Source organism: Gymnoscopelus microlampas, assembly GCF_963454915.1.
Source record: "Gymnoscopelus microlampas genome assembly, chromosome: 14".
NCBI lineage: Eukaryota > Metazoa > Chordata > Actinopteri > Myctophiformes > Myctophidae > Gymnoscopelus > Gymnoscopelus microlampas.
Window position 1 is genome coordinate 3,995,381 of NC_139951.1, and position 14,294 is coordinate 4,009,674.

Sequence of the window (14,294 nt, forward strand, 5' to 3'; positions counted from 1 at the left end):
GGCCTGTGCAGAAAGGTGGACCCCTGGACAGTCTCTCCACTTTGAAGAGCAAACACACAGGCAAGTGTTTTAGTCCCCCCCATCCCCTGCACATACAGTTGTACATGTAAGTTTCAAGAGGCTTGCATTGCATGTAATTGTATATGTACCAAATATACCACACTAACCATGCAGTACAGGTCAAAGTGTCGAGGCCAAACTGAAAGGAAGCCCTGTTATTTACTGAAACATACTTATTGCATGTACAATTTGTATTTATTTGTCAGGCCCAGATGCAGATGTTCGTCACCCAGCGGGCATATGCTGACTTCATAACATGGACTCCTCAGGACTGCGTGATATTCAGGGTCCCAAGAGATGAGGAGTTCATCAGTACTGCTGTCAGTGTGATGCAAACATTTTGGTCACAACATATTTCTCCCAAACTTCAGGAGCTGAAAGATGCACAGGTATGTGGTTTCATTTTCTATCAGTTTGCAAAAATGATAGCAAATATGTCATTATTACTGAAACCAACATATTTTATTCGTAATTACATGATGGCTTGAATGCTTTGTGGAAGCACTGAAATGACTTTCAAATCAATGAAAGCATTTTGTGTTACATGATGGATCTTTTAAGCCATTAGGACCAGGAACTCCTCTGGGTCATGTTAAGATTTCTTTGGCAATTCAAGAAATAGCAGCTATATAAGCGGACAGATTTCATATTCAGGAAATGAAAGGAAATTCTATAGGGCTGTCAAAATTATATATATATATTTACACTGTTTTGAGCTCAGCTATCCTGTTCATTTGAGCAGACAAGACTCTAGTGTCAGGAGATGAGGTCATCACATTAGAGTCTCTCTCTCTCTCTCTCTCTCTCTCTCTCTCTCTCTCTCTCTCTCTCTCTCTCTCTCTCTCTCCCTCCCCTCGAGCAGAGTGATTTACTGACTGCAGGCAAAATTACTTTAATGGTCATAGTGCTTCAAATTATTTCATAAAGTTAGTAATGTTTTGTGGTCTTAACTATCTTATATTAATATTGTAATGCTAGAGTGAAAATGGATGTCTGCTAGCACATCACAGGTCAGTAGGCCAGTTTAAAGCAAACAGACAATTAAAATATATTCTCAGTGCTTCAGCCAAACCCAGATAACAGTTGCATAGAACTCTTATCGAGGCAGGAGTTTTAGGGAGGATAGATACAGTCCACAGGAGCCCTGAAGGGAGCCAAGGTCGTCTCCCATGACAGCCGTGAGAGACCGTGAGACAGCAGGGAGGGGGTCCTTGCCCACCCCAACGATGGGTCACGAGAAGGGATGGGAGCCGCCTGCTCGATCCCCTACGTTGGACCAACAGCGACTCCTGTTGATGATTTTTATTAATGTTTTAGTATCTATATGCCAGTCATATAAACGCTTGGAAAATAATATTAGGGCATTACAAACTTCTCGACTAGCTCGAGAGGAGTGTATCTTCAGAGCTCTGAATTGAACTGTAACTGCTGGTAGAGTATTATTTTTGTATATGACAATTCATTCTGGTTGGTTAATAGGCTCATACATAATTGTAACTTAGATTAAAGGGTAATAAAACCATTTCGATTCATACAATTGTAATCACCTGTGTAGCGATTATTTCAAGGGCTTAACTCCTCACACTATGGAACCACTGAACCAGGTACCTTATCCTTATCTAGATTTACTTTTATGGAGTTAAGGTTCAGTTAAGGTTAACAGAAACCAGCCTTGCTGATGACCAGGTTCACATGTGGTTTGTTGACTTTATCAGTGATGTGTGTTTTGGAGGCCATTTTGTCAATGGCAACTTTTTCATGCTTTCTCCCCAGCAGATTTCACTGACACGTCTTATTAGTGTCACGGTTCGAGTCAGGACGGAATGTAGGACCCAAGTGCAGGAGAGAGACGGAGGCTGAAGTGAACGGTTTAAAGTATTTATTAACTAAAGACAGGAAAACAAACAAGGAACTGAACTCAAGATCTAACTACACGCAACATGAGATAATGAACAAGCAAGGACATGGCGCAAACACAGGCATTAAATAGACAGGGAAATAATAAGACACAGGTGAACTCAACAGACAATCAACACTGGGATAGGCTGAGGGACTAAGAAGACACAGGAGGAGAACATGACTAATCAACAGGGAGGCGAGACAAGACAGGTAACAGTAACTAAGCACAACAGGAAACAAGACTACAAAATAAGGTACAGAACAGCATGGCAAAAACAACAGAGTAACATAATAACAAGACTCTAGTCCAAGACCTTATAAGGGCAGGAAGGTCTACATAATAAAGTCAGAGTACAAGGCCCGAGGAGCGGACCGTGACAATTAGGGTTTGCAGAAGTTCTCAGGACACGGTGTGCTATGGCTGCAATGCGACCAACTGTCATGCCACCGGTCACATGCAGGTTGTATTTTTGTTCAATGCACAATGTTGACTAGGGCAAAGGTGACTTTTAGGAAGAGGAAAAAAAAATAGCGAAATTGACCCAGTTTTAGCGTTTTTATCGAACATTTTGTCCGCCCAACCACAACCCTCATGCACGCGCATGTTTTGGTCCGCGTTTCATAGCGTGCGTGTGTCAGCGTAATGATGACGTCACAGCCGGTATCAGGGCAGCAGGGGGCGCTGAGATAAACACGCAGGTAGTGGCGGAAGCAAAGGGCCCTCTTGTTACTTCTACATCCCGTTTGCACTTTTTGACTACTCACCGAGACAACACGTTGTGAGCTTGTAGATCTGCTATTTTTCTTCTGTAGCCTGACTTTAGTTGCAACAAGAATGGTCAATATTTGTGCGTGTGGTGGGTGTACCAATTCCACCCTTTCTGGACATAAAGTGCACGCTTTTCCAAAGAAAGACACGCCAGCCTTTAGATCATGGGTGAGGTTCGTGCAGGTGAAGAGGGCCGATTTTACTGCGTCGCCGGTGAAAGACCGACACTCTGTCATCTTTGGGGCCCATTTCAAAGAGGAGGATTACATTCAAGGGGATCTCATCTCTCATAGACTGGGATTCCGGACTTTGGACCGGGTGAGACTTACGGAAGGTGCTGTACCTTCTATACAGTCGCCTGGACAAGCTTCTGTGGGTGCAAGATCCGCTGCTGCAGTAAACAAACTTGGTTTGTCTCGGGTAAGTGTGGATCTAACTATCTTTTTGACGCTAACATGTGTTAGGATTTGCAGGACTATCAAAAGTAGCAGCGGTGGAAAAAGTACTCAAATGTAAAAAAAAAAGTATTCTTGTTACAAATAAAAGTCCGGAATTAAAAATGTACTTGAGTACAAGTACAAAAGTATTGGTATCAAAATGAACCTCTAGAGTTAGACACCTACGTGCCACTGCCGAAGTGGGGTCGGGGGACCACCGGGGGGGCCGGGCTAAGGGCTCATTTTGGGCTTGTTTTCATAAACCTGGTTGCTTTTTTTCTCTCGCCAAACTTGGCAACACAGACCTCATGGGGCGCACGCAGAACTGTTGTTTATGACGTTGTTTGTAATGTTTTCGCGGGGTTCCCGGGACCCCCTGGTGGTGCCCGGACCCCCTGGTGGTCCCAGGACCCCCGTGATGTGTGTGTCCCCGTCCTGCTCGTGTTTTGGACCCGATGATGGTTAGTTGTTTTGCTCTGATGTGGTAACACCACCGCTTGTTTCACGCACATGACAGGCAACACGGGAGATGGCAACACGGGAGAGCCCAACCGTACACCGCGAGTAAAAGTACGCACATGTTTGAAAATAGCCGATCTACAAGCTCACAACGCGTACAGTACTTGAGTAAATGTACTTAGTTACTTTACACCACTGGTAAGCAGTCTGTAGCGATGCCAAAACAGAAGGGGAGGGGGTAGCCTTGTATACAAGCGTCATGGTTCCGAGTCCCCCTGCTTTGTAGCGGTGTTCGATTTTTCTCTCACATGTACATACACGCTCAGATTTCAAATATAAAGTGCTTACCCCGGAGCCACGGATGTTACAAGGCGACCCGGACCGCGATAAGTATCCGTATCTCCCGTATTGTTCAATAAAAAGCATTTTAATCCGATCGCCGGCCATTTTCTCCAAATTGTCTCCGATACTTTCAACCATGCGACACTAATGGTTGGGAGGTGTATTACACTCTGATACATTACAAAAAAAAAATAAAAAAAATGGCCGGCGATGGGATTAAAATGCTTTTTATTGAACAATACGGGAGATACGGGTACTTATCGCGGTCCGGATCGCCTTGTAACATCCGTGGCTCGGGGGTAAGCACTTTATATTTGAAATCTGAACGTTTATGTATGTGAGAGTTGGCAATGTAAAAACATTGAACACCGCTATAAACCGGGGGGACTCGGCACCATGACTGTCATGGTATGACAGTCATGTTTCAGGGCTAGGGAGGGGGAGGATAGAAGCTACCAGCATTTCCCTGAACACTATAAGTATAAATGTTGGTGATATGAGCCCTCAGCTAGGCGAAACTGAGCAGTTATAATGCTATTCAACAGTGGTGGGAAAAGTACTGAAGTTTTGTACCTAAGTAAAAGTATCAATACTGCAATGTAGAAATACTGTTACAAGTATAAGTCCGGTAATTCAAATTTACTTGATTTTACTCAAGTAAATCAAAACAAAAGTATTGGCGTCAAAATATACTTACTATACTATACAAGTACTAAAAGTAAGAGTACACATTATGCAGAATGTCCCATTTCAGACGTTATCATATTTCTAAAAAAAAAAATATATATATATATATATATATATATATAGATAGATAGATAGATAGATAGATAGATAGATAGATAGATAGATAGATAGATAGATAGATATAAAATGGCAGATTAATCAATCAACCTTTGATAGATTGAATACTTTATTACAGTTTGCAAAAACAAGCACAGGGAAGTACAGTTCAGTACAAGGTCACAAGTTGTGAGCTTGTAGATCGGCTATTTTCAAATAATCAAAGTTTAAAAAGGGGTGAAGTGGCGTATGTTTTGTAATAATGATAATCTAAATCTATGAAGTAACTAGTAACTAAAGTTTTCAAATAATTCTAGTGGAGTAAAAGTACAATATTTGCCTCTGAGGTGTAGTGGAGTAGAAGTAAAAGTACTGAAAATTGGAAATACTTCAGTAAAGTAAAAAAAACCTCATTGTTACATACATTTTTATTTGTACAGTACTTTAGTAAATGTACTGAGTTACTTTACACCACTGCTATTCAATGTCTGATATCCTATGTACATTTAGTATCATGTGTAGTATGTGATCTATTTCATGTGCAAATTAAAATGTTACAAATTGTTATCCACATGCAAATGCTTGAGGTACAAGAATGTCATTGTCTAATGCAAGCTGTTTCCTAAGTCAGTGGCTCTCATTGTAATGTCAATGACATGTTAGGCTGCAGACCCCATTTGAAAATATTTTGTACTGTAGACTATCTTGTCATGTACAATCAGGGTTCCTACACAAGTATGGAAAGTCTGTAATAAGTGTTTTTCATGGTGTTTCTTTGGAGCAGGCAGCAAATGTTTTTTTTACCACTGTGTAAGAGCATAGGCCAGACTGAGATTGATTCATTGAAAGCAAGGTTATGATCAGATCAAGTAGATTGCATATGAGCATCCCTTAGTTCTGTTACTGTAGTGTAGGGGTTGAAGATATACAATTATTTCCAATATTTGAAAAGGTTGAGAACTACTGAGCTAGTCCGTGCCCTGCCTGCGGTCTAGGTGTTGGAAGTGTAATTAATAATAATGGTGAAATAAAACTTTTTCTCATTTTAATGGGTACCTCCTGGAACCCACTATGAGAACCACTAGTGACACACTGCAAACACTGAATTCTCCTTTTTTTTTAACAACAGACGCTTCAAAGCCACTCTGCGACTCCTGACGTGACAGAGGAGCCTATGATGATGGAGGAGGAGGAAGCTGGTCCATCATCTGAACCCTCTCTTCCACCCTCTGAGCCACACAGGGAATCAGCGCACAAGGCAACTCAGTATAGCTACCGGAGACCACCACACCGTTCTTTGGGTAGGTTTTAATTTGCTTTGCACGTTTTAGCCAACACAGCCTTTTTATAGAGAACGGTTACCCTTAAATTATATCAATTGTTGTTGTTTTACAGGCATCCAGGTTATCCCCCAGATGTTGTCCTTAGGGACACAGGCAGTCCCCCAAATGGTGTCTGTGGAAACACAGACAGACATTTCAAGCTTTGAGGCCAGTCCGATGCAAAGCCAATGCACCATCTCGCAGAGTGATAGCAAGCAGTCAGGTGAGGGGCCGTGCAACCAATTATAATCGTTATTTTTTCCCCTACCGATTGAATGATATTAATTGCTTTTAAAATCAGAATGTGTTAATTATGTTGATGAACTAATCGATGTTCCGACTAATCATTTCAGCACCAAAGAAAGGTGATGACAATTGGGTTCCAGAGGCTGAAGACGAGCTCTTCTCTGAGAACTCTGATGACTCGCCACACCTTGAAGCATCCTCTGCCCCTTGGTAAGACACACTACACAGTTACACTAATCTGTTCATGTCACAATACTGACTGTTCAGTCTTAATCAAACTTTTGTTTTTTTTCCTTTATTTTTTCTCAGTGATATCGATATCGATAAGTATATAGTGTGTCACAGCCAACTCATGGAGCTGTTTGCCACTTGCCCGAGCTGCTGTGAGGCCACGCAAGCCAGCATACTGAGACAGGAGGGGACATTTGTGAAAATCCAACAGGTAAGATTTTATCCTGCACCTGTAGAAAGCTCTGGTGGCGTGTACCCATCTTGGAATGCGTCAATGTCATGCATTCACTTTGCATAGTGGACTTCATGTGTTTTGTCTGATCTTAGTGCAGTTTGAAGTGGGTTATCACTTTGCATTATGCTAGTGCTTTCAATCTGATTTCAGCATAAAACCAGTGTCTTATGCTGAATGTTTTTTTCTTCTTCAAAAACGTTCTCACTTTATTCCTCAGCCATAAGAAAGTACACACAGACAGTACACCACTGATCATTTGAATATATTTCATAGGTTTGTTCAGCATGTGGATTCAAGAGGGTTTGGCGAAACCAGTCAATGCTGCATAGAAACATGCCTGAGTGCAACCTGCAGCTGAGTGGAGCTGTACACTTTTCAGGGTGTATGCCCCAGCAGACATTCAGGATGCTCCAGCTATTTGGCCTACAGTGCACCAGCGTGAACACCTACTTCCGCCATCAGCGCTACTACACCATTCCCACCGTCATCCAGGCCTGGCAGAGCCAGCAAGCCAATATCCTCAGTGAGCTGAAGGAGATGGAAGGGGGATTGATTCTGTCTGGAGACTGCAGGTTGCTCATTGTTATATGCATCATTAGAATATACACATAAGTACAACATTAATAATTTGTATCTATCCATAATCTATCAATTTTGCATCTATCCATAATTTTGCTCTTGCCTTGTGCTTTTTACAGATCGGACAGTCCAGGGCACTGTGCCAAATACGGGACATACTCCCTTATTGAGGACCGGCTGAATAAAGTCATTGACCTTCAGCTTGTACAGGTCTGTTACTCATGCCTCATGTACCTTCTGCCATATCTATGCGGCTACATTCTACTTTGTTTGTGTTTGTGATTCCCATTTGTTTAGGTTTGTTTTTTGTTTGTCTATTGTGATCCAGAGTTCAGAAGTTGCTAACAGCAACTGGTGTGAGATAGAGGGCCTGCAACGCAGCATCAAGTTACTGAAGGAGCAGGACTTGAAAGTTGCAGTCCTTGTCACCGACAGAAACCGCCAGGTACAAGTGACACACACACACACACACACACACACACACACACACACACACACACACACACACACACACACACACACACACATACACACTTTCTATGGTGATAGTTGAATTGGCAGAAAAAATCATGGGGGATATTGGTGTAAACTAAGGGAGGCCACGACAAGGGTAACCAAATAAATGTTGGCAGTGGAATTGGGGATATTTACCTCTGAAAGCTGTTGAATAAAGTCTCCTGTGTTTATAAGATGGCAATTTGGTTACAATGGGTCTCATGTGGCAACTTGTGGTAGTCAAGAAACTGAGAGGGGCTCTGTGGTGATAGTTAAATTACTTTTTGTATTTTTTTCACTTTAGAAATAGAAATATTTGAATGTGAATACATTTCAAGTTTACTTGAAGGGTTAACTCATAAATTCTGCCATATATCTGTACAATTCAACCAATTCTGCAGGTAGCAAAATGGGTGAGAGATGTGCTGTGCGCTGAAGGAACACAACACTTCTTTGACATCTGGCATATTGCCAAATGTAAGTATTTGTCCTTGAAAATGCATGGCTACATGGAAGGCAAGACCAATCACAGTAGTTCAATTTTGTCAGTGCGATTTTAAAGTGTGTGTTTGTGTGTGTGTGTGTGTGTGTGTGTGTGTGTGTGTGTGTGTGTGTGTGTGTGTGTGTGTGTGTGCGTGTGTGCGTGTGTGCGTGTGCGTGCATTAACAGTCGTAGGCAAGAAGCTGGATGCCCTTTCAAGAGAACGTGACTGTGAGGTTATAAAGCTCTGGAAGCAGTCTTTTGTGAACCACCTCTACTGGACCGCCGGTTCTACTCCCAGTGGCAATGCAGACATGATGGAGGCAAAATGGAGAAGCCTGGTCAATCATGCTCAAGACATACATGAGCATGACACTCCTGCATTCCCTGCCTGTCAGCATGAGCCATTGGAAGGAGAGGGCAGAAACAAGGAGTGGCTTGAACCAGGTATCTATCGCTCAGGAATGTGCACACGTTCACTTTTTCATGATCTGTTAGTGTGTTGATGGTCTGAATGAATATCCATGTGAATAACCTTTCACAAATATTCACAAAAAAGCATATGATCAGAGAGAGATTGAAAAATCAGTTGATGCTGATGTTGTATGTGTGCAGGTTCATCAGCAGCTGTTCAACTGGAGGCTCTTGTGAGTCAAAAACTGTTCATCAAAGATGTCCGGCAGCTATCTCCCCAGAACCAAACCTACTTTCTCGAGGCGTTCCACTCCCTGATGATCCGCTTTGCCCCAAAGCACACAGGGTTCTCCTTCCTTGGAATGCATAGCAGGTACAGTCAGACTATTGAGGATCAGTGTCGTAAGATAATTTGGTTTTGGCAGTAAAAATGTAAAATTAGAAATTTCAATACATTGACATTTCAGAATGATTAAGTAAATGTATTTTGAATGAAAAGATCTTATCCTCATTACAGTAGAATAAAGACTCACCGCACACTCCTGTGTACACAATACGTTTTTGCAATCGGCAGCTACGAGGGTGTGGCGACTCTTATCCCACAGTGTTTATTTCGTTGGCTGGCACTTTGCAAGGACTGGTGTGCACTTGCACCCTTGGTAACTGTGCCTTCATCCTCATCTCTAAATGGAGGAGAGACATGCGCAATCCACAACCAAACTTAGGCAGGTGCTAAGCAAAACAATATAACATGAAAACTGAACGAGAACGCTTGCACACTGCAGGCTCCAGTTGTATGATTTCTTTTATTACACCTGAGTGCTGCTGTGATGTTTCGGGCTCTCGAAACATCACAGCAGCACAGTTCTTACAACTGGAGCCCACAGTGTGTGAGCGTTTCAGTTTTCATCCTCATCTCTGACATTAATTCTCATAAAATGATTTCTCATAAAATGTTTGTCCTTTCCATAGGCTCCTTTTAGCAGCTATGCATTACAACCTCAATGGGAACAGAACAGTGGCCACTACTAGTGCTGGAGAACCACGCTACGCAGTGTCCTACCCGAGGTTCCGTAAAGGGCAACATGTTGTACATCCCATCAAAGACCAACCATCTTACGGTGTGTGTTCAATAACTATTTGGAATTATCAACAATTTGCATATTTGGAAATACTGCTATACTTTTATAATGAGTGTGTTTCAATATAATGCTCTCTTCTCTTCAGACTATGCATTTGATTTGATGGGCTCTTTGAAGGACCAATATGCCAGAAGTCCATCAGCCCTGAGAGCCGTCAGTGAAGGTTTGGCTGCTGCTGCTCCTGCCCCCATTGCAAGAACCTTCCAACAGGTCGACAAGGCTGAAGCTGTGACCCAGTACCTGACACAACAGTCCCGCTTTTCTTCTGGCCACCAGGATCGCTAGCTCTGCTGTCTGTTCCCCAGTTTGAGCCAGAGAAAGAAGCCAAAGAACAGCCACAGGAGACATTGCCCGGTTTGAGCAGCCCAATTTACAAAGACTACCAGCGCAGCTTCATCCAGGAGAGGGAGAGAGATATGTTTGCAGACCGCACCATCAACTACGACGACTACAACATCTTCAGCTGTCTCTCAAGGAACCCCTGGCTCCCAGGTTGGATTCTAACCACAACTCTGATTCTGTCTGTACTGGTGCTGATCTGGATCTGCTGTGCTACTGTGGCAACTGCTGTAGATCAATATGTACCCGCTGAGAAGTTGAGCATCTATGGTGATCATCACTTCCTCAGGGCAGGAGGAAGAGGCTGGGCCCCTCCACTCCAAAGTCAATCTGGACCAGTCTAACATCTAGGAGCCAATATAATTTTAAACTAGGGTAATTTCTTCCTAATAATATAAAGTTGCTCTTATCCCTTGGGCAAAAGACCCTTGTATCTTGCTGTCTAAATGGGAATAACTACTTTTTACACATTTTCTATGACTGTTGTGTGATATCTTTCTTGCAATTGGAATTGAAGTGATGATGAGCAGGGTGTTTTTTCTGTATATTGGTATAATTGAGGCATTACACTAAAGTAATGGCGGTACAAGCCAAATAGCTTTTGGGGATTTTTTCCCTACTGTTGTCATGTTTTCATTAGTACTCTGTTGATGTACTTATTTTATTGAATATTGTTAAACTATTTGTGACTTGAAGTAAAGATTTCCAGGAAAAGCCTAAACCATGTTGCTTTAGAGGAATGCATTGTTGTCTTTACTCTGAAAGCGAGGTTGCAGGTTTTACCTTCTAAACTTAACCTCTCCATCTGGTTTCCAGGCAACCATGCTCCTCACTGTATACATCATGGTCATGAACAAATAGCTGAAACCATGTCCCACATCTTAAATGGGTGCCATGTATACAGGAGACTCTACATAAGTAGGCATGACAGAATAGTGGATTTGATATCTAAAGATATCACTTCTATTTTCAGGTCCTCCATCATGCTGTATAAGCATTCTACTGTGAAGCCGAGCATGTTTAACCTGCGTAACGATGATTCTGTGTTCTCTAACATTTCAGCTAACACCCCTGATGTCATTGTTGTTAATGAAAACCATAGGGAGGTGTTCAGTCTCGAGGTCGGCTGTACTTTTGATTACAGCTTAGAGTAAGCCTTCCTAACCAAAGTGATAAAATATCATCGGCTAGAGCAGACCATCTCTCAGCTAGGCTACAGATGTAAACTTTTGTTTTTTATCTTCGGTAGTCTAGGACGCATGCACAAGTTGGTTGTGAGGGGCCTGCAAATGGCCGGCCTCTCCAAAAGGAGGGCTAAACAATTAGGGTGTTTTCTGTCTTTGAACTCAGGTGTCTGTGTGGAGAATGTCAACCTATGACCACTGGTATAGAGAGCGTGTGTTGCAGAGAGACAGCCATATTGGAAGCTAGTAGAGGATTTACTTTGGAACTGGCTGTTTCCCCAGTATCTGATTTAGCACCCAGACCTGAGACCATCCGTTGTCTAACAACACCCTGGATTTGAAGGTTCCTGTCTGAATCCTTTCGTGCTGCAGATAGCATCTCGCCTTCTGCCAGGAGCACTCACCCTCAGCTATTATAGGAAGCCGCTTAATTTGGAGGAGGCGTTGTTGTTGTCCGCTGTGTTCGACAAGTATGCCATCTTCTGTTTTGTATGTAACAATGCTCTGCCTTACATGTGCATGCACTTTGTAACTGGCTGTTTCCCCATTATCTGACTGCATTGGCAGAGTGTTTATGTCCTTTGCTCATCTTGTACTTATGTTTATGTGGACATAAATACATATTTCAAATGTGTGTCTGTGATAAATGTTTTCTTCAACTCAGTCTATATCTTGCGTTTGGCTTCCCATGTTGATAACATTAACAGATGATATTGTGTTGTGAAAGCAACTGCTCTTTAGGTAAGCACTTTGACATAAATGCTACTTCTTGATATCTGTCAATGACATGTATTTACATTTTGACAACCTGGTCTGTAAGTAGAAGAAAAGATTGAATGTTGACTATACTACACATGACCGTTTACTGTGTAAGAAGCAAATGAGTAAATCATTGTGTTTTTAATCAAAACCCTGCATGGTTATTTATGACTTGTTATGCTATAGCAAGTCCAATTGTATTATATCCATATGGTCAATCTGTAATAAATGATAACACAGATGGCATATAGTATATCATATCTTTGACAATAGTGACCAAATGTTTTTGGCATCTAAAGAAGAAAAACATGAATGCTGTCAATTCAGTTCAATAACTTTATTGGCTCAAGTCTGGCCATGAGAAGCCTCTGTAGTTTCCACCTGCCTCTGGAAACGTCTGTCTGATGGCGTGGACTACACAGGCAGGTACGACCCTCCTGCTGTGGCGACCAAGTTTACTATAAGCCCAGCGAACCATCTGTCTGTATGCTGTGTAGCGGTATTGGCTGGAAGAGAGAGATAGATTGTGCTTTATTAATCCTGCAAGGGAAATTCAGGTGTCATAGCACTGCAGTAGGCATGAAATACAGGTCATGTTCATTTCAGGTGCGTCATAAAACTTCATAAAATATTGTACAACTTACTCAAAAGTCCTGAGGGTGAGTGCTCCATGCTCCTGGTGGAAGGCGAGATATGCTATCTGCAGCACGAAAGGATTCAGACAGCAACCTTCAAATCCAGGATGCTGTGTTAGACACCGGATGTTCTCAGGTCTGTGTGCTAAATCCTCTACAAGCTTCCAATAGGGCTGCCTCTCTCTGCAACACACGCTCTCTATACCAGTGGTCATGGGTTGACATTCTCCACACAGACACCTGAGTTCAAAGACAGAAAAAAGAAAAGGTCAGCCCTACAAGCACTTGTGAGCTTGTAGATCTGCTATTTTCAAACGATTTATCAAAAACATTTTGTTCTTGTGAAATGGGACATTCTGCACCATGAGTACTTTTACTTTTGGTACTTTCAAGTACATTTTGACAGTACTTTTGTACTTTTACTCAAGTACATTTGACTTGTAACAGAGTATTTCTGCATTGCAGTATTGATACTTTTACCTAATTAATACATGTGAGTACTTTTTCCAGCACGTTATTGATACAATGCAACGTTAGGCTATACTGTTGATAATGGCGTTTGTTTACCATGACGTCTGGCCGATCCTCCACATGTTGTTGTTTCCCCATGCCTCCATCTCCTGGCGATATCGAGGTCTGACTGGATCTGCATCTGCTGCTGCTCTCGGCTGTCTTACAGGCTCGAAATTGTATGGGGCTGGCCCATCAAAGTCTCTCTGACGATTAAAACCATTATCGTCCTGTAAAGCGTCCATTTTGGATCAAGGAAATGGCTTTCCGCGCAAGTCAAACTCCAGTGTAGTGGATGAGAGGTAGGGAAAAGTAACCTGCTGTGACGTCACGGCGCTGATAGCGTCTGATAAGCTTTTTGAAAGGCTCCGTACATGTTTTTCGTGCGTGGACACTTTTAATCCTTTCTGAGCGGTATTTCCGGCGTAAAATGGAAAAAAATAAATAATGAAATTAGATACCAATGATGTAAACTACACATAATTGAAGAATAGGGTTTAACCTGCAAGTTGGCCTTTAAGTTACTTTTGAATAAAAGACTCTTCAGTTTACTTTATCTACGTCTCCTTGGTCTGGGTTCTGCATCTGGGTTCACTCACTGTCTGCCTTGACAGTTATAGTACTATGAGATGCATTATAGTCAAAATTACATGAGTGCTCCAGCTAGTTACCTTTCTCAGGTAGGTCATTTCTTCTTTTCTTGTGATAATATTGTCACCCACTTTGGCCTTGCAGAGGTTAATTCTGGACCCAAAAACAATAGATTCAGTTTTACCCAGCGCAGTCTTTAAGGTAATATTGTGGAAGTTAGTGAGAATGAGACGAACAGACGGAGTATGGAGTCTCTGATCTTTACTTCCAAACAAAATGTATCATGACACAGAGGTAATTCACTTCCTCATATCACCTCCCAATCTCCTCCCATTACCACCCCACCAATCCATTCTGAGGTGAGAGAAAAGATGGTGGCCCCC

General features: G+C 42.2%; 1 protein-coding gene across 1 annotated transcript in view; it reads left to right on the forward strand.

Annotated features, from left to right (window-relative positions):
* Positions 1 to 7,238, forward strand: part of LOC311059613 (uncharacterized protein) — a gene marked incomplete at its 5' end in the record, with an annotated part of 7,985 nt that extends 747 nt beyond the window's left edge. The window contains 6 exons of the mRNA XM_084077617.1: positions 267 to 449; positions 2,870 to 3,148; positions 5,879 to 6,050; positions 6,145 to 6,294; positions 6,425 to 6,527; positions 7,057 to 7,238. Coding sequence (XP_083933743.1) covers positions 267 to 449; positions 2,870 to 3,148; positions 5,879 to 6,050; positions 6,145 to 6,294; positions 6,425 to 6,527; positions 7,057 to 7,141 — 972 coding nt within the window. The 3' untranslated portion in view covers positions 7,142 to 7,238. The remainder of the gene's footprint in view (positions 1 to 266; positions 450 to 2,869; positions 3,149 to 5,878; positions 6,051 to 6,144; positions 6,295 to 6,424; positions 6,528 to 7,056) is intronic.
* Between the last annotated feature and the right edge of the window lie 7,056 nt (positions 7,239 to 14,294).